The following is an 18,265-nucleotide window of genomic DNA, read 5'->3' as shown; positions in this document are numbered from 1 at the left end:
CACTGCAAGAACCACAGCTATGATTTGTAGATTTACTGCAGCATGCAATTTATGGCTATAATCCAGTGCACCCATCCTTGGTGGATAGCAGTGTTGTGCTATAGCAGAAAACAACCATGCAAAAGTCCCACGATGACACATTAAAGACTTCACAAATTTATACTGTAATATTTATTGATAAAATTTCAAATCACTAAAGGGAATCAATGCATGTATTTTAAGGGTGCAGCGCAAGGTCCATTGAGCTCATTTGCATCTACTTCAGAGTAAGAGCAGTTTCCTTTATTTTCATGGAATCCTGAAAGTCCTTACCTGGGAGTAAATGTCACTGAATTTAGAAGGGGTTGGTTCAAAGTTGGCATAGTTAGGTATGAACTGCCCCTCTCGCTGCTTCATCTCTCTTCCCTGAGAGAGGGAAATATCAAGGCTGTGAAAGAGATGCAGCAAGAGAGAGAGAGAGGTGGATGACAGAAAAGGCCCTGAAACCTGTCAGGCACCTCTCTCAAGGCTGTGGCCTTGGTACCTCATCAGTGCGCCAGGTGTGTAATGTGCTGATTGGCCACAGTGGTAACAGTGATGCAACAGGACTCTTCTTAAGTTCTTATCCCACAGCAGGGGTAGGCACACTAAGGCCCAGGGTCTGGATGCAGCCCAATCACCTTCTCAATCCAGCCCACGGACGGTCCAGGAATCAGTGTGTTTTTATGTGAGTAGAATGCATCCTTTTATTTAAAATGTACCTCTGGGTTCTTTGTGGGGCCTGCCTGGTGTTTTTACATGAGCAGAATGTGTGCTTTTATTTAAAATGCATCTCTGGGTTATTTGTGGGCATAGGAATTCGTTCATTTATTTATTTTTTCAAAATACAGTCTGGCCCACCACATGGTCTGAGGGACGGTGGACCAGCCCAAGGCTAGAGGATCATATGTAACATGAGAGAATCCTACCTCTTCTAGGTTATGGGGGGCATTGAAGGTGATGTGTCTGAGGGCTGAGGGCCACAATCAATCAATAATCAATCATTGGAGACATTGCACACACTTTTGTAAATCAAGAAAATCTTTAATAAAATAATAATACAGTGGTACCTCGGGTTACATACGTTTCAGGTTACATACACTTCAGGTTACAAACTCTGCTAACCCAGAAATAGTGCTTCAGGTTAAGAACTTTGCTTCAGGATGAGAACAGAAATTGTGCTCCGGCGGCACGGCAGCAGCAGGAGGCCCCATTAGCTAAAGTGGTGCTTCAGGTTAAGAACAGTTTCAGGTTAAGTACGGACCTCTGGAACGAATTAAGTACTTAACCCAAGGTACCACTGTAATAACAACAATAATATGAGAAATGTGAAATTTTGCGTTCTGTCAGTAGATGGCAGTAGCGACAACTACTTGATTAAAAACAAAACAAAAAAACCTTAGGTTGTGTTGTATGCATTACCTGTGCCTATCTCTGGTGTTTCAAGCTGAGTCCACATGACATTAGTCACAATCCATATGCATCCAGCAGTTCCTTCAGAAATACTGTTGTTTTATGCATTTCCCCCACGAACCCACCTTCCATCTGATTTGAAAACCTGAGCCATGCTTAAGTTGAGGTGCGTAAGTTTCAAACACCCATTGTACAAGCCCAGATGACAGCTTTGTTGAATAAAATAAATAAAATTCATTATTATTATTATAAGAATTTGGGGAGTGGAGGGGTCGCAGGTGTATGGAAAGGATCAGGTAATGTGTTTTGGGTGAAGACATCTCCACCCCACCCCCTGTCAAAGCACAGCCTTCAGGGCCTTTTTTTGATAACCCTTGGCAACATTTGATGTCCTCCACCAGCCCTCCCAGCCCTTGTGCTGCCTTCCCAAAGCCAGGTAAGCGAGGCACTGGGCTTTGGGAAGGAGATGGAAGGGCTCTAGGACCCTGCCAGAACTTAATGTCTCATTCCCTAAGCGACAAGGCAGCCTGCAAGTTCCCTGTCAAAGTTCTCTTGCAGCCCACTTGCTATGAAAAGTTGGACCACCCTGTTCTAGAGCCAAGCAGCAGCTCTATCTTTTCAAGGCCCTGGGAGTGGGATATAGGAGTTTGTGGGAGCACCATTTGGAAGGGCTTTTCTTTGGCCTTCCTATATGTGTGGTTTTGTTCTTTTAAAATTGTTGCACTTGATGATCAGTCTATTAGGCCATTTTATTGTACAGTGGTACCTTGGGTTAGAAGAGACTCTGGTGGCGCTGTGGGTTAAACCACAGAGCCTAGGACTTGCCAATCAGAAGGTCGGCGGTTCGAATCCCTGTGACGGAGTGAACTCCTGTCGCTCGGTCCCTGCTCCTGCCAACCTAGCAGTTTGAAAGCATGTCAAAGTGCAAGTAGATAAATAGGTAAACGGCGTTTCCGTGCGCTGCTTTGGTTCTCCAGAAGCGGCTTAGTCATGCCGGCCACATGACCTGGAAGCTGTACGCCGGCTCCCTTGGCCAATAAAGCGAGATGAGCACCGCAAACCCAGAGTCGGTCATGACTGGACCTAATGGTCAGGGGTCCCTTTGCCTTTACCTTGGGTTAAGTACTTAATTTGTACCGGAGGTCCATTCTTAACCTGAATCTTCTTAACCTGAAGCCCACTTTAGCTAATGGTGCTTCCCGCTGCTGCCGCGCCACCAGAGCACGATTTCTGTTCTCATCCTGAAGCAAAGTTTTTAACCCGAGATAATATTTCTGCGTTAGCGGAGTCTGTAACCTGAAGCGAATGTAACCTGAAGCATATGTAACCTGAGGTACCACTGTACTCCATTCTGTATTTTGTTGTTTTAATATGTCGTTCACTGCTTTGGGGGACTTTTGGGGTGTTGAAAAGCAATATATGAATAAATTATTGTAGTGGTAGTAGTAGGTAGTAGTAGTAGTAGTAGTAGTAGTAGTAAATCTACTATGTATTTTGGAAAGTTGTTTATTTGTCTGATGGCTATGCACGCAAACACCTCTCAAAAGATCGCAAGCAAATTTGCACATTGGTCCTTGAGATTGAGGAGCGGCTTTAAGTCTATATTTAGGTACAATTGGACATTAGAGGGTTCAAAGCACCTGACCCATCCCTCTTTCATAATACCAGAACTTGTGAATATTCAATGAAACTGAATGTTAGACAGATAGCCATGACTATGTTCTGCTTCCAATCTTCTGAATAGCATTGCTGGAAACCACAGGAGGGAAGAGTGCTGTTGTCCTGCTTGCAAGTTTCCTGCAGGTGCCTGGCTGGCGCCACTGTGAGAACAGGATTCTGGACTAGATGGGGCCATTGGCCTACTGAGGCAGAGCTCTTATTATGTTCTTCTTATTTCAGTAACCTAACAGCTTTGCAAGGCAGGGCGGTATTATTATAATTCCCCACATTGCTAGTTATGGGGTGGGTGGTCTGAGGAAATGGATGGATTTCGTAAAGCCACCCAATAAATTCATCATGACTGACATGAGTTTAACATAATGCCCTAAGTGAAAAAATAGCAACACTACCTTTCCTTCACAAAGCCCAGCATGTTTTTCAGTTATGTATGTTTGGGCAAATTATATTTTCCTTTGCCATTTCTAGAAAATCAGTATCTTGAAAGAACACTCTACCAAATAAAAAATAAAAAGTCACCAACCGTCTGTGAAAGGGTGTCACTTCTGGGACTTGAGCAACACAATATTCTCCTCAAGGTCATGAAGCCTGGGAGGTTTTGATAAGCAAATGCTGTGGAGGGGTTTAGTTCCTCATTGGCTGCCTGGTTCACCACCAGATTTTGACATGAGTATAATCAGATTGAAAAATCAGGGAGGAGAATGAGGTAAAGTGAAGAAGGGGAAGAAAGAGGGAGATGTGTCTAACTTCAGCTGCTACAAGACTGTGGAAAAGTCATAGAGAAGGAAACTTCACTGTGAGGATCGTCCCTGAGGGAAAAAACCAAGTCTACTTTCAGCAATTCTGCAATAACAGGTAATTTCCCCCCTTCACTAATAATAATAATAATATTTTTTTTTAAGGATTGTATCCAAAGTTTTACAAGTAGCCCCCTGAAATTAATGGGCCTAAGTCATGTCCATATTTTTCAGAGGATCTACTCTAAGTAGGACCAACACTGAGTAGGACCTACAATTCACTTCTAAGAGCTAGCTTAAAGCTTGTATTGATGTAATAGAAACCAAATCTTCTGAAAAGCTGTGCTGGAAGAGGGTTGCAGATAGAAGTTACTATATGGTGGGGGTTTTTAAGTTATGGGTGAGAGCTAATGTTTTTCATACTCAGAGTAGACCCCATTGAAATCTATGGAATTAAGTAACTTGGAGCATAATCTTAACCACGTCTTCTTAGTAAAAAAGCCCCACTGAGTAGGGCCATGCGGGGCTTCCCTTGCATTGGATTCAGAAGCTGCAATTACTGCAGAAAGCCGCAGCGCCGAGACCCTCTCAGCATACAACACCTCTGCTCAGAGTCCGGCACTGGTTGCCAGTTTGATACCAGTCCAAGTTCAAGGTGTTGCCATTAAGTATATAAAACTCAGAACAACTTGGAACCAGTTTACCTGCAAGATGACTTTACCCCATATATGCCCACTCAACCGCTTTGATCTGCAGAACTGGCCCATAATACTCATTCCACACTTGTAGGAATTCAATACTTTTGTGTGGCTGCACCCACACTTTGGAACACCCTGCCAGCTGACCTCAGGTAGGTGCCCTCAGTGTACTCTGGAAAGAACCTGCATTAAAACATTTTTGTTTGGGCAAGCCTATTCAGACATGTAGAAAGCTGACATGTATCTTAATCTAGGTGTTGTTGTTTTTTTAAGCTTAACCTGTTTTTAACGTGATCTCTTTTTTTACTGGTAATTATTTTATTTTATTCTTTTTCTAAACTGCTTTGAGATTTTATTACAACCAAGAGGTGTGTAAATCTTGTGACATTAAATAAATACCAAATTCAATGAGGCTGACTCCCAGGTAAGTGGAGTTAATCTACAATTCTATGATTCTATAATTCTACACTGGGTTAAATCTACCTTCAATCCTACTCAAGAGGAGACCTATTGACATTAATGAGCACAACTAACTTAGGTAACTCTGAGGAGGACTTCATAGGTTCCAAGCCATTGATTTCAATGGGTCCGCCCTGTGTACAGAATTGGTGTAGAATAGAGTTTAAGACTAGAATCCAGGGAGAAACCTGGGAGAGACCAGGGTTCAAATCCTGACTTAGCCATTAAGATCAATAGGTGTGACCTTGCATCGGCCACTGCCTCCCAGCCTAACCTACCTCACAGGGTTGTTGTGGGGGTTAAATTAAGAGTGGGAGAAGAACTGTGTAGGCTACCTTGAGCAAATTGGAGAAAAGGTGGGAAATAAATGCAATAAATTTAGTTGGGACGTTACCCAACTGTCCCAAGATGTTCCTGGCCAGGGTTAAGCCTTGTTAGCACAGGAGAAATAAGGTTGATCCTTCATTTAAATAAATAACCTAATATCCCTGAGTTTTACTGCTTGGGAAAAACCATGAAATAACAAAAGAATTAATGGAAAGCATTGCAAGGAGTTGGACTTGATGTCGCCTTGGTCTATTCCAACTCTATAATTCTATGATTTTAAAAGCCATATTACGGAATTATTGGGAAACAAGGCTGGACTGCTAGGATGGTACTGGGAAGCACAATCCCTTCTTACAGTGTCAGGAAAGCAGGTAAAGAATTGCAACCCTGACCTACTGTAAAGAAATTTGGAAGAGAATTAAGGCTGCACTCCTTTAGTCAACAGCTGCGAATAATCCCCACTGAACAGTTTTCAGTCAGAGGATTTCAGTGCAAAAGGAAAAGGTCCTCTCATTTTATATTGGTTATAAATTCTATTTTCAGTTGTTGTTTTGTGCATACTGCTTTTAAAACCATTTTAGTTTTAAATATTTTTTTAAAAAACTTTTTTTATGATGTGACTGTGTAAGTAGCCTTGAGACATATGTGTGAAAGGCAATATAATAATAATAAGAAGAAGAAGAAGAAGAAGTCTCAAACTTTTTTATCTGGGCCATAGTTTCATAATAAATATTTGTTCATAACACACCTTTTTTTTAACTGATAAGAAATAAATAGGAAAGCAAAAATAAACAACTGATTTATAACGAAGAAATAGCTATCCATATTCTGCCAATAAAAAAGTTATTTTGAAACTATACTATACTACACTGAAATGTTTATTTGTTTCTTTGATGGTTCTTGAATCTTCCCAGCACACTTGCTCTCCTCTCCTGCCAAACCAGGACTTAGCAACACTAAATTTTGTTGCTTATCATACCATAGATGGCCTCCTGTCACCGATAAATTCTCAATTATGTGCTATGATGTTGTAGTATCTTTTCTCTCTCAAAAAACCACACTCGCCCACAATCTGTGCTTCTTGTCTTTCTCACACTTTGGGTGGGGGGACAGCCAGAATTGTGAGTTGCTAGGCCAATTGCTAGAGAGGACGAGAAGGTGCCTTTGAGTACCATTGTCTCAGCCTAACCTACCTGACCAGGTTGTTGAGAAGGTTGGAAGAAGGAGTTGGGGGAAGAAACAACCATGTATGCCACATTGAGATCCTTGGATGAAAGATGAGCTATAAATATAATAAGTACAGTGGTACCTCAGGTTACATACGCTTCAGGTTACAGACTCTGCTAGCCCAGAAATAGTACCTCGGGTTAAGAACTTTGCTTCAGGATGAGAACAGAAATTGTGCTCCGGCGGCATGGTGGCAACAGGAGGCCCCATTAGCTAAAGTGGTGCTTCAGGTTAAGAACAGTTTCAGGTTAAAACAGACCTCCAGAATGAATTAAGTACTTAACCCGAGGTACCACTGTATTTTTTTTTTAAAAAAGCCAACAAAAAATAACCAGATGGGGCTGTTTCAAAATGTTGTATCCAATGTCCATTCCACTCAGAGTAGACCTATGGAAATCAATGGACATGACTGATTTAGGTCTATTCATTCCAGTGGGTCTACTCTGAGTAGAATGCATATTCACACCATACATTGCCAAATTAAGCAGTCATGGCTTCTGGGAGCTGGAGTTTGTTAACTTTCTAAGACTTCCTGTCCCAGAGCTACCGTTCCCAACCCGTCTTCCTAAGGAAATTATGGAAATTTTATGTCTCAGCATCCTTAACAAACTGCAGCATTCCAGCATTTTGGGGGAGAAGCCACGAGTGTCTGAACTGGTGTAAAAGTGCTTTCAATGTATAATGTGAACGATGTCTAAGTTGGCTACAATCCATATTGACTCGAGGGCAGTCAAAATATCTTTACAGTTAAACAGACCTGGGAGACAGGAGTGGTGGGAGCAGAGAGAATCTTGAGAGCCTGGATTGAGTACATATTTCCCAAGGCAAAATATAACATTTGTTTGTACGGTTACTGAGCGGAGCAACTGGAGGAGAAAATGCAAACAACCATGCAAATGAGAGACTACTTGATTGCCTTCCAGTATGTTACCTTGAGATTCTTCCATGGATTATGTTACTTATCACAAGGCAGCTGGGTTTAGTGGGGGGAGAAGAGATTTGCTTGTGCATATTTTATGAGGTATGTGGGAAATAAGAGCTATGCAGTGTCCAGGGAGGACATTTGGAACTCCAGAAAAGAGGGCACAGATTTGTATAAACTTTGCATATGGCTAATGTTTATGTACGGATGCAAAATTAGGAATAATTCCTGAAGTTTTCAATAGACAATAATCTCTTGTGCCTAAATTTGTGGCTCATGTACTGTTATTTGGCTCTTTGCACAGAGATTCCTGTAAAGAATTAATCACTCCCTTAGTAGAAGTCTCAATCAGGGCATAATTCTGTGACCTTTCTCAAAAAGGATGTTGCAGAGTTGGAAAAGGTTCAGGAAGGGCACATCTCTGTGATGAAATATTGCAGCGACTGGGACTCTCTGGTTTGGAAAAAGGCGAGTAACAGGTGACACGATGAAAGTTTATAAAAATATGTATGGCAAGGAGAATGTGGACAGAGAAAAGTTTTTCTCCCTCATAAAACTAGGAACGCAGGGACATCCAAAAAAGCTGAATGTTGGCGGATTCAGAACAGATAAGATAAAGTCCTTCTTCATGCAGTGCATAGTTAGACTATAGAAACTTCTCCCACAGAAGGCAGAGAAGAGCGTTCATTTGGATGGCTGCCCTGTGGAGCAACCTCCGATCAGATGTCAAGGAAATAAGCAACTATCCTACTTTTAAAAGACATCTGAAGGCAGCCCTGTTTAGGGAAGTTTTACATGTTTAATGCGGGATTGTTTTTTTAAATATTTGATTGGGAGCCGCCCAGTGTGGCGAGGGAAACCTAGCCGGATGGGCGAGGTATAAATAATAAATTATTATTGTTATGATTGTTGTTATTGCTGTTGTTGTTAAACAAGCATCAGACTAGCCACAGTGTCTATGTTCTACTGCCTCTGTCAGAGCCATCATGCCTCTGAATAAAAGTTGGAATCAATCGCAGGAGAGGAAAGTGCTATTGCACACATGTTCACGTTGCAGGCTTGTATTGTCCCCAGGCTAGTTCTTTTTCCCAGGGTTGGTTTTTCATGAGTTCAGGTTGAGCAGATGGGAGGCAACATTAGTAGTAGTAGTAGTAGCAGCAGCAGCAGCAGCAGCAGCAGCAGCAGGAAATAAAATTTGCATAACATTATGGAATGCATCAGGGGTTACTCTGTCACCCATGGCAGTTTATCCACACATGTGGTTTTAATTATGATCAGTGCTTTTTTTCTGGGGGGTGACACAGGGGTACGCATACCCCTAAGCATTTTGTGAATCTTAGTTTGGCCTCATTGAGGGGCAGTATTTCAATACGAATAGGAAAATGAGAATACCCCTAAACATTTTTAAAGAAAAAAACACATGATGATGATGATAATGTGTAATTCTGGTTTTACAATGTTTTCTCCTATCTTTCTGGATCTGTTTTCCCCAGGTGAACAGAAAATGCCAAGGTCTTTCTTAGTGAAGAGTAAGAAGGCAAACTCTTATCACCAGTACCGAGTTGTGGATGACGGTCTCCTGGTTCCGAAATGGGACCCAGCAACAGTTGTGCCCTCCACTGCAGGTGGGTCAGACAACTCTGGGTTGTCTAGGAACCACGCTGGTTACGCGAAAGCCTCCAGTGTTTAATCATAGTGACATTATATTTATTTGTTGGATTTGTGGATCACCTTCCAATAATAATAATAGTAATAACAATAATTATTATTTATATGCCACCCATCTGACTGGGTTGCCTCAGCTGCTAAGGACTGCAGCTTAGCAGCAGAGCATCCGGTTCCCATGCAGGTGGTCTCGAGTTTAATAAATAAAACTATTGCCTGCATTCTGATCACAGTTATTCATGGCCACAACACCCCCAAAGACAGCGAGGCTCTCAGCACTGGTTGCCCACAAGGCTCTGCTCCAAAAGATGGAAATGAACCTAAAGGAGTCAAAGAAGAGTATGTTATCCCTGCCCAGAGTATGACCAGAACAGTGTCAGGGCCTCCAATATCAGGTGAGCAGCTGCGGGTCACAGCACTTTATTTGAAGCAGGCTGGGTAAGAATCAGTGCTCTTTTTTTGTTTAAAATAAATTTTGTGTGTGTGAGAGAGAGGGGGGGGGGGCTCCCAGAGCAGCAGCCAGATCACCGTTTAAAAAGACACAGCACAAAAGGAAAACTGATTGGGAGGAGGAAATAACCAAGCTCAGGGTCAAGTTCCCAGTTCAGCTTGAGTGGAAAGGTCTGAGAAGAGAAAGTGCTGAACTTGCCGGATAGAGTGGCCATGTACCCCTTGTCTTCCCTTTAGTATGCAAGTCTAGGGTGCAGCTTCCAATATTCACATACTTAGGCTGTGGTCCTGTACTCACTTGCCTGGGAGAAAGCCCCAGTGAGCTGCAAAGCCTGGGGGTCAGAATGAATCTGTGTATGTGATGCTCTGTTTAGCTGTACATCAGCATTGCCTAGTGGTCAAATTTGCACCATTGCTTTTAGGATATGTAGGAAGAAGTATTGATGGGAAAATGAGTTTAAAACAGTCTTTCTGTCCTGCTGATTTAAGCCCTTGCTTTGTACCTCGAGAGTTTTTCCCTGGCTGGAATGTGCCCTTGTTTGCCTCGGTGGAGGGTGGAGAGGGTGTGTATGCTTCTTTGCTCTACAAAGATAAAATTTACATGTATGCAGTGCTTTTTTTCTATATATTAAAAAATGTTTAGAGGTACTCTCATTTTGACTCAAGAAAAATCACCATTTTATAGTTCAAATCGGGAAAAGTAAATACATTAAATGGACAAAAGTACAAAGATTCACAAAATGTTTAGGGGTATGCGTACCCCCAGGAAAAAAGCACTGCACATATGGCTCCATCCACTTTTTCCTCAGGCCATGCTTGCCACTGGCATGTGGCCATGGGAAGGTTGCCTAGAAGGGATTGTGACCCTGGGGCTGAAAAAGGCTCCCCACAGCCCTGAATGGTTAAAAAAAAAAGTAAATTACGAGCAGGCTGATAATCTGATTCATCCTATTTCACCTCAGAGATGCCTGTCCAAGCTCTGAAATCCAAAGACAGTGGCTCAGTTGAAAGTGTGGCCACCTTTTACAAGCCCAATTTTGCTTGGAGTGCCTTCCGCCCTCCATACAGCTACAGGCCAACCTCTTCTACCCTTCTGGAACGTTCCGTTAGCCTGTATGAGAACCACCTCCTCCCAGCCTCCGAGCCACCCCTTGACTACAGCCTGAGATTCTCACCGGACATGGAGACATACCACTGTGTGATCTGTAACAAGGTGAGTTCCCCGTGGACCATCGGTGATAAATCTGTGGCCCTTCTGATGTTGGATTACAACTTCCATCATCCTCGGCCACACCTGCTGGGGCTGATGGGAGTTTATTAAATATTTTACCCCCACCATTCAGCCAAGGGTGGCTCCCAAGGAGGCTTACTGATTATTTACCTAAAAAGACATGACACAAAAGGAAAATGAATTGGGAAGAAGGAGGAAATAACCAAGCTTAGGATCACATTCACAGTTCCGAGCTCATCTAACGACCATCTGGGCATTTGGAAGGCCAAAAGTTCCCCATTCTGATCTAAGAAAAGGCATTCCCCTCTCTCATGAGAGAACAAATATAAGGGCCTATTTCATTGTAAGGAGAGAATTCCACAAGGGTGGTTTGTTGTTGTTGTTTTACATCATTGAAACAAATTGCTCATTTACCAATCTACAGGCTGACCAGCAAGCAAGCAGGCAGCATAGTCTCCATGGTCCCAGCTGCCATGATAACCTAGATGATGCATACATAATTCATGCTGCTGAATGGCTAAAAAAAAATAATAATAAAAATTGCAGGTGTAAAGGAGGTCTAATCTAGAGTGGGAACTTGGTATGGTGGGTGGAAAAGGGCTTTAACCCTTTGCCTCCTGCTGCAGGCTAATGAGACTTGTTGTCCAAAACACCAGTGGAGGCGGGGCTGGAACCATGTTGGGGAAAGCCTGCTCCATGAGAAGGAGAGGCGGAAAAGCAGAACGTGAGACAGACTGAACTGCCACAGTTGTAAAAACATCTCTTTGCCCTCTCAGATATTTTCTACCCCACATGGACTGGAGGTCCACGTCCGACGATCCCACAGCGGCACACGACCCTTTGCTTGCGACACCTGCGGCAAAACGTTTGGGCACGCTGTGAGTCTGGAGCAACACGCCAACATTCACTCTCAGGTCAGGAATGAGAAGAGGCAATAATATTCTTCCTGTCCCGTGTCTCTCACAATCAGACCTGTTTCCATTCCATTACTGTTTGTCTTCCATGAAAACCTACAACATAAGAACACAATAATTCCCTGTTGGATCAGGCCAATAGCCCATCCAGTTCAGCATCCTTTTGTTACAGTGGCTAACCAGAGACCCCAGTGGTAAGCCCACAAGCAGGATTCAAGCACAAGAGCCCTCTCCCCTCCTGTAAAGGTCAAGCTAAAGGAAAAGGGACCCTGACCATTAGGTTCAGTCGTGGCCGACTCTGGGGTTGCGGCCCTCATCTTGCTTTACTGGCCGAGGGAGCCAGCGCATAGCTTCCGGGTCATGTGGCCAGCATGACTAAGCAGCTTCTGGCGAACCAGAGCAGCGCACAGAAACGCCGTTTACCTTCCCGCCGGAGCGGTACCTATTTATCTACTTGCACTTTGACGTGCTTTCAAACTGCTAGGTTGGCAGGAGCAGGGAGGCAGGAGCAGGGACCGAGCAACGGGAGCTCACCCCGTCATGGGGATTCGAACTGCCGACCTTCTGGTTGGCAAGCCCTAGGCTCAGTGGTTTAACCCACAGCGCCACCCGCGTCCCTCTCCCCTCCTGTGGTTTCCAGCAATTGATATTCAGAAGCAGTGCTGCCTTCAACTGCAGAGGCAGAGCATAGCCATCATGGCTAGTAGTCATCAACAGCCTTACCCTTCATGAATTTATCCAAACCTCTTTTAAAGCCATCTAGATTGGAGCAAATTCCATAGTTTAACTATGACCTATGTGAATAAGTTCTTCCTTCCCCCCCCTGTCCTGAACATTAAACCTCTGTCATGTCACCTCTTCCCCGGCTTTTCTCTAAACTAAAAAGTTCCAAATGCAAAAAGTACCTACATTGTTGTTCTCTTGCTAGTCACTATTCACTTGAAACAAACAAAATTAATTATGCCGTTAGTTATGTGATCAATTTCAATCTGAGGAAAACCTGGAAGGGATAAACTGGAAATAACATTTACAGTGGTGCCCCGCAAGATGAATGCCTCGCAAGACGGAAAACCCGCAAGACGAAAGGGTTTTCCGTTTGCAGAGGCGCTTCGCAAGACGAATTTCCCTATGGACTTGCTTCGCAAGACGAAAAATGACGATTCCCCCCCCCCCGCTCCAAAACCCCTTTTCCTGAAGCGCTAAGCTGCTAAAAGCATTTTAGCAGCAAAACCGCTAATCCCCCACCCCTTAAAAAGCCATTTTTAGCCCTTAAAATGTCAATAGCGCTAATAGCGCTACTCCGTCAATGGGCTTGCTTCGCAAGACGAAAAAACCGCAAGACGAAAAGACCCGCGGAACGGATTCTTTTCGTCTTGCGAGGCACCACTGTACTTAGGTTTTGCAGACCTAAAACAACCCCAACAAAAGCAAATGCGGCTTGTATCACTTGCATGATTTCCAGGGTTGGTGTTTCCCATCTCTGGACAACTGGCCTGACTTTTGGTCTCGATTTCTTGATCTTGTTGTTACAGGAGAGAAGCTTTGCATGCAAAATGTGTGGGAAGACTTTCAAACGCTCTTCCACCCTCTCCACTCACTTGCTGATCCACTCAGACACAAGGCCGTACCCCTGCCAGTACTGTGGGAAACGCTTCCACCAGAAGTCAGACATGAAAAAACACACTTACATCCACACAGGTGAGAGGGGGAGTGCCCCCCCTGCTGGTGGGATGGGGAGATGCTGGTTCAGCCTATTTCACTCATGTGTCTATTGCAGCATGTGTCTATTGCACATGCAGGTGCAATACTTGGCTTTTTTACTTGTTTATTATTATATGTCTAGACCCACCTTTTCTCCAAGGAGCTCAAAGTGGTTTCTCCCCTCCCCAGTTTATGTTCACAACAACCCTGTAAGGAAGGTTTAGGTTGAGACAAAGTAATAGATGACCCAGTGAGCTTCATGGGAAAGTTGGGATTTGAACCCACTTCCACAGGTACTGGAAGTTACATAGGAGCCCCTGAGTGCCATGCTGGTGACCTAATGGATACATATAATAATTCCTTTTGACCTCCTTTCTTTGCCATCCAGGAGAGAAGCCAGTTTGGTCTCTCCCTTGCCTTGAATTTATTCCTGGGATAAATTCAAGTGCAACAGGCTTCCCAGGGGCCCTGTAGTAGTTCACCACACCTCTTAGGCCAGTGGGCACCTGTGGAGTTTGGGGAGTGTCCTTGTCAAAAATAATTTTATCCATTATAGCTATATTCCAAGGTAAATACTACCAAGCATCCAGTGTAAGACTTTGGGCTCTTTCCCATTGAGTTACTGCTCCTAAGACCGTACAACTAATTAGAGCTGCTGATATATTTTTGCTTCTTGTCATCTCCTCTTTGCCATCCAGGGGAGAAGCCACACAAATGCCAGGTCTGTGGCAAAGCCTTCAGCCAGAGCTCCAACCTCATTACGCACAGCCGCAAGCACACTGGGTTCAAGCCGTTTAGCTGTGAGCTCTGTGGCAAGGGCTTCCAGCGCAAGGTGGATCTGCGGCGACACCGGGAGAGTCAGCATAGCCTCAAGTGAGAAGAGGAGAGCAGCCTTCTGAGTTCAGCTAAGGGGAGATGGCTGACATCAGGAGAGATCCTTGCGGAGAGAGGAGAGTGTGCCCAAGATGAATTTCCTCCTGTTCTTCGTCAAGAGAGAGAGAGAATGAAGGAGAAGCATTGTTCTCCTCCAGAGGGCCCATTGCTTAGGCTCAGTTTTCCCCACCTGTAGATTTTCTTCTCCTTTAAGGGAGGACAGTCAATGGAGACAGTTCTGAGCTAGACAGCTCAACAGCCTTACTTGGTTTGAGGCCCCCTCTGCACTGTACGTTTAAAGCTATCTCGTACTACGGCTTCTAGGAAACTGTCGTTTGCTAAGGAGGCTAAGAGTAATTTGGAGACTCCCCACTCCTTTTACAGAACTACAATTCCCAGAGTTCCCCTGGAAGGCGAATTAGTTGTTAAACCACTCTGGGAATTCTTCCTCCAGAGAATCCTGGGAAGTGTAGTTTATTAAGGGTACATAGTAGTAGTATTCCCTTAACAGAGCAACAAATCCCAAAGTTAAGAGGGATTGGCTGTTCAACCGATCTGGAAACTGTAGCTCTGGGAAGGGAAAATGGATCTCCCAAGTACTCTTACACCCTTAACAAGCTACAGTTCCCATAATTTCTTTGGGGAAGCTATGAAAGTTGAAAGCTGTATGATACAGCTTTAAATGTACAGTGCAGATGGAGCCTAAGTCTGTTCCATATAATCTGCCTGCAAAACAAGTGCTCTGTCACTGAGCTAAGGCCCTTCTGGGATAATTTTTTTTACCTGCTGAACTGTCATGGCTTCCTCCAAAGAATCCTAGGAAATGTAGGTTACTGAGAGTAGGACATTTCCTACGACAGTGGTACCTCAGGTTAAGAACTTAGTTCGTTCCGGAGGTCCGTTCTTAACCTGAAACTGTTCTTAACCTGAAGCACCACTTTAGCTAATGGGGCCTCCTGCTGCCGCTGCGCTGCCGCTGCAGGATTTCTGTTCTCATCCTGAAGCAAAGTTCTTAACCTGAGGTAATATTTCTGGGTTAGCAGAGTCTGTAACCTGAAGCGTATGTAACCTGAAGTGTATGTAACCCGAGGTACCACTGTAGTCTTCCCCCACAGGACTACAGTGCCCATGATGCCCTAGGGAGAAGGAAGAACAGTTAAAACCACGTTAAGCATGGAACACTGATATGCTGCATGAAGAAGATTTGCAAGAAAGAAGAGCATAATGGCTAAGCTTGAGCCCCTCCTTGTTGCCCCCCCCCCAGCAAAACCTCATCTGCCTTCTCAGAGAACACTGTCAATATGTATTTATGCTTATCTTATTGTATATATTGTTTTGAATGAATCATGCCACCCCTGGTGTTTTTACCAAAGATGCCTTACACAGCACCTATGAGCACATAGTTACTGGAGGACAAACCTTTGCATTGAGGTTCTCTGCTCTCTGTTTTGGAGTATTCAGACACCCCCAACTCCCTATGCCACTAATATAATTATCATCTGTTTATTTGTACTCCATTTCCCCACAAAATTGTGCCCAAGGTGGATCACAACATACCAGCAGAACAAGTATAACAAGAATAACAATTCAAAATATATATTAGAAGCAACCTATGAGATCGTCTTATCACATGTCCACTTGAATGCTTCGATCAGTGGAATTGCCACTATTACAGGTGCCACATAATACCCATTCCACATTTCTAATAAATCTTTTACTCTGGCAGCACCTACGCTTTGGAGCTCTGCCTATTCATACCAGGCAAGCGCCTGCATTGCACTCTCTTTTGGCACCCGCGAAAAACAATGTTTAGACAAGTCCACCTGGATGCTTAGAAACATGACACAAGATTGAATCTGTTTTCAGTCTATTGTTATTTTAACTTTTTGATTGTCTTAAATTATTTTCTTAGTGATAATTCTATTGTTTTATCCTTTTTTGTAAACTGCTTTGAGGTTGTTGTTTTTTATAAGTGGTGTATGAACTGTATGAACTTTATGATACAGTACATAATATCAATAAATGCATTTTTTATAAAAAAAAAAATCAATCCATACAAGTTTGTATAAAACAATACAGACAAACCAACCTAACTAAACAGCTTAGAATTAAACAGGAGAGATAAAAACGCCTAACACGGAAGTAAAAAGTATAGAAATCAACCACATGATACATTGATTTCCTAGAGTTTGGACTAAAAGCTCAATTTTCAAACTTCCAGGGGCCTCACCCTTTCTATCTCTTGGGGTACTGCAGATACTCCTACATTAGTTCTCAGGGTGGGGAGAGGCCATGTGGGTGCCAACTTGAATAAAATAATGGGGGGGCAGGTGAGCCCCACTCCACAGAATTGATCACAAGTCGTGGTGCACACACAAACCATGGCCCATCACCTTTGGGGGGACCTGCCCCCCTCAAATAATTTATGGGAGGTGAAGGGACCTCAGCTCCTGGGAATTGGCTCCTATGATCTTGGCTGTCACTCCACACTGAGGCCAATAACATACCCTCCAACATTTCTCTGAAGAAAATAGGGGTGTCCTACTGTGTTGCCCCAGCCACTCTAGCTGGCTTCCCACATATAAAAACATCTTACCATATCCTCCAACATCTTTCTGATGAAATTTGGGACGTCCTAATGAAAAACAGAACATTCTAGGATCAAGTCAGAAATCGGGATGGCTTCTGTAAATTCGGGTCCCTCCCTGGAAAATAGGGACAGTTGGAGGGTCTGCAATAACTTTCATTCCACATTCTTCTACCAAACAGCATACATTCACGTGAGCTGGGGGGTAAACAGACTTTCTCTCAGATAAGGGTAAGAGGAGATAAATATACCTTTCAAAGAGAGTGTTTTATAAATAAAAATAAATGACCATCTCTAGGAGTGGGGAGTGGGGAACCTGTGGCCCCATGGGGTAGGTCACCCCATTTGTCCTGTGAGGCAAGCTGTTGTAAACAAAATCTGCCCTTTTTACCTTATGGGGTATCCAAGAGCCTGTATAGAGTCCTTAAGTGGGTTCCCTGTCGGTAAGAGAAAATAACAGAGGCCAACCAGAGAATATTGAGAAGCAAAGCAGCTATTAAGCCTGATCTTTATTAAACTGTTGCAACAAGTTCCTCACTCACCCCAAGCAGGAAAGAAGAGGAACCCAGAACAAAGGTGTTCGCCCTTATATAGACTTTTTAAATTGCCCACCCTCAAACTCCAGACCGTTCCCAGAAACATCATACCTACATCACAGAAGAGGTGGTCTACAACAGAAATCTGAGTGCGTTGTTTATCTCCTGTCTGGCAGGTTACCTGGTTGCATTATCTGGGTTTTGGCCACTCTTTTATTATTATAACTACTTAATTCCTGAATCCAGGTCACAGGTTCACTCTATTCACACCTTAAATGTGCCCTTGAGGCAGGATTTGTGAGCACAGAGACAATGGGGAGGTTTTTTTCTATTTCTCCCTCATTGCAGAGAAATATTTGGTCAGTTTGGGAGAGTCAAAATGGTTTCAGGACTGTCTTCCTGTACTGTTTCAAACATGTGGTTTATGTATTCATGTACAGTCATACCTCGTTACGTTTGCTTCATGTTACATTCTTTCAGGTTACTTCCTGTGGTGACCCGGAAGTACCGGAAAGAGTTACTTCCGGGTTTCGCCGCTCGCGCATGCGCAGAAGCGCTAAATCGCGCTGTGCACCTGAGCAGATACGGCGCTTCAGGTTGCGCTGTTTTCATGTTGCGAACAGGCCTCCGGAATGGGTCCCATTCGCAACCAGAGGTACTACTGTATGTGTTTGCCTTGTACATTTATTTTATATATTTGAGACTTTAAATTCTTAAAACAAAGCTGAGGCCATCTGAGAGGCATGACTTAGGTATGGTGGTGTGGCCTGCCTGGGGACAACCTCATGAGTCAGAGAGGCCTGGGCTCCGATGTTTTAAAACATAAGTCA

The 18,265-nt window shown here is 43.7% G+C and overlaps 1 protein-coding gene across 2 annotated transcripts; it reads left to right on the top strand.

The window, feature by feature from the left end:
- Nucleotides 1-217: 217 nt before the first annotated feature.
- On the top strand, nt 218-16,358 carry GFI1B (growth factor independent 1B transcriptional repressor). Of its 2 annotated transcripts, none has more exons than XM_083423955.1 (8): nt 218-706; nt 3,767-3,963; nt 8,972-9,103; nt 9,377-9,538; nt 10,556-10,806; nt 11,601-11,738; nt 13,271-13,436; nt 14,138-16,358. In XM_083423955.1, exons 3-8 carry the CDS (start codon nt 8,983-8,985, stop codon nt 14,314-14,316), a joined length of 1,017 nt encoding a protein of 338 aa, XP_083280081.1. In that variant the 5' UTR covers nt 218-706; nt 3,767-3,963; nt 8,972-8,982; the 3' UTR covers nt 14,317-16,358. The 2 variants fall into 2 exon arrangements, with proteins under 2 accessions (XP_083280081.1, XP_083280080.1); XM_083423954.1 differs by having other exon boundaries at nt 3,577-3,963.
- The last annotated feature ends 1,907 nt before the right edge of the window (nt 16,359-18,265 follow it).

This window comes from Podarcis tiliguerta (genome assembly GCF_965153285.1).
Source record: "Podarcis tiliguerta genome assembly, chromosome: Z".
Lineage (NCBI taxonomy): Eukaryota > Metazoa > Chordata > Lepidosauria > Squamata > Lacertidae > Podarcis > Podarcis tiliguerta.
This window is presented reverse-complemented; position numbering and strand designations above follow the sequence as displayed.